Source organism: Brassica oleracea, chromosome C5 (assembly GCF_000695525.1).
Source record: "Brassica oleracea var. oleracea cultivar TO1000 chromosome C5, BOL, whole genome shotgun sequence".
Lineage (NCBI taxonomy): Eukaryota > Viridiplantae > Streptophyta > Magnoliopsida > Brassicales > Brassicaceae > Brassica > Brassica oleracea.
Genome location: NC_027752.1, coordinates 31863839 through 31864786, shown reverse-complemented (window position 1 = coordinate 31864786; position 948 = coordinate 31863839). Strand labels below are relative to the sequence as shown.

The following is a 948-nucleotide window of genomic DNA, read 5'->3' as shown; positions in this document are numbered from 1 at the left end:
GGTTTTCTCTGCATGAATTTGAAGAGATAACTGGCCTGAACTGCGAGTATGTGAAGAATCTCGAGAATCCGTTGGTTGAGGTAACGACTGACATGAAAGCATCTTGGGCGCAGATGGGAGTGAATTTTGACCGGGGGCCAAGTATTGATGAATTAACTACAGCGTGTCAGATGTGCAGAACATGGTCTCGAGATGATCGGCTGCGTTTAGGGTATCTAGCCATCTACGCTGGCTTCATCGAAGCAGCAAGAACCTCGTCACCCACACGGGCTAGCCTGACTAGGTTAGTGATGGATCTAGATGCTTTTGAAGATTATCCGTGGGGAAGGGTAGCCTTTAAATTCTTGATGGAGTCGGTGAAGGGTGTAGACTTGACAAAGACGTATGCTATTGAAGGCTTTGTTCCGGTTCTTCAAGTCTGGGTCTACTGTTGTCTCCCTGAATTCGGAGCTGGGTTTGGTCACCCTATAGAAGGTTCTCCGACCCCACCTCTACTTTCCTTCTTAGGTGGCAAAGGCAAGGGAAGGCTCCAGGAGAATATGCTGAAACATGTATGCTTCTTATGTTTATATATGCATTAATTTGATATAAAGTGGTTTTATACTAACTTAATAGTTTCATCTTCTGTAGACTAGGACTAAGAACTTTACTATGAAGGATTACTCTGAAATGTTCCCTCGCTGGGATGGTGAGCTGGAAGATGAGAAGGCTGATAACATAGTGAAGGCAGTGTTTTCTTCAGGCTGGGCATGGGAACAAAGTCACTGGCCTCTTGTCGGAACAAAACTGTGGACAAATGTGAAGGTGGAGATCCATCCGATGAAGACAGAAGCTGGTCAGATGATGCAAAGCTTGAAGGCAGTGCCCCCTTCTCGCACACAGTCTGATGCAGAATCAAGCAAGAAGGCTCGTGAGTCCCCTGGCCTGGATGTGGAGACCATGAAAGGA

At 46.4% G+C, this 948-nt stretch overlaps 1 protein-coding gene across 1 annotated transcript in view; it reads left to right on the top strand.

The window, feature by feature from the left end:
* Nucleotides 1–92: 92 nt before the first annotated feature.
* LOC106345002 overlaps nt 93–948 on the top strand; it is a 2558-nt gene continuing 1702 nt past the window's right edge. The window contains exons 1-2 of the mRNA XM_013784281.1: nt 93–551; nt 631–910. Coding sequence (XP_013639735.1) covers nt 93–551; nt 631–910 — 739 coding nt within the window. The remainder of the gene's footprint in view (nt 552–630; nt 911–948) is intronic.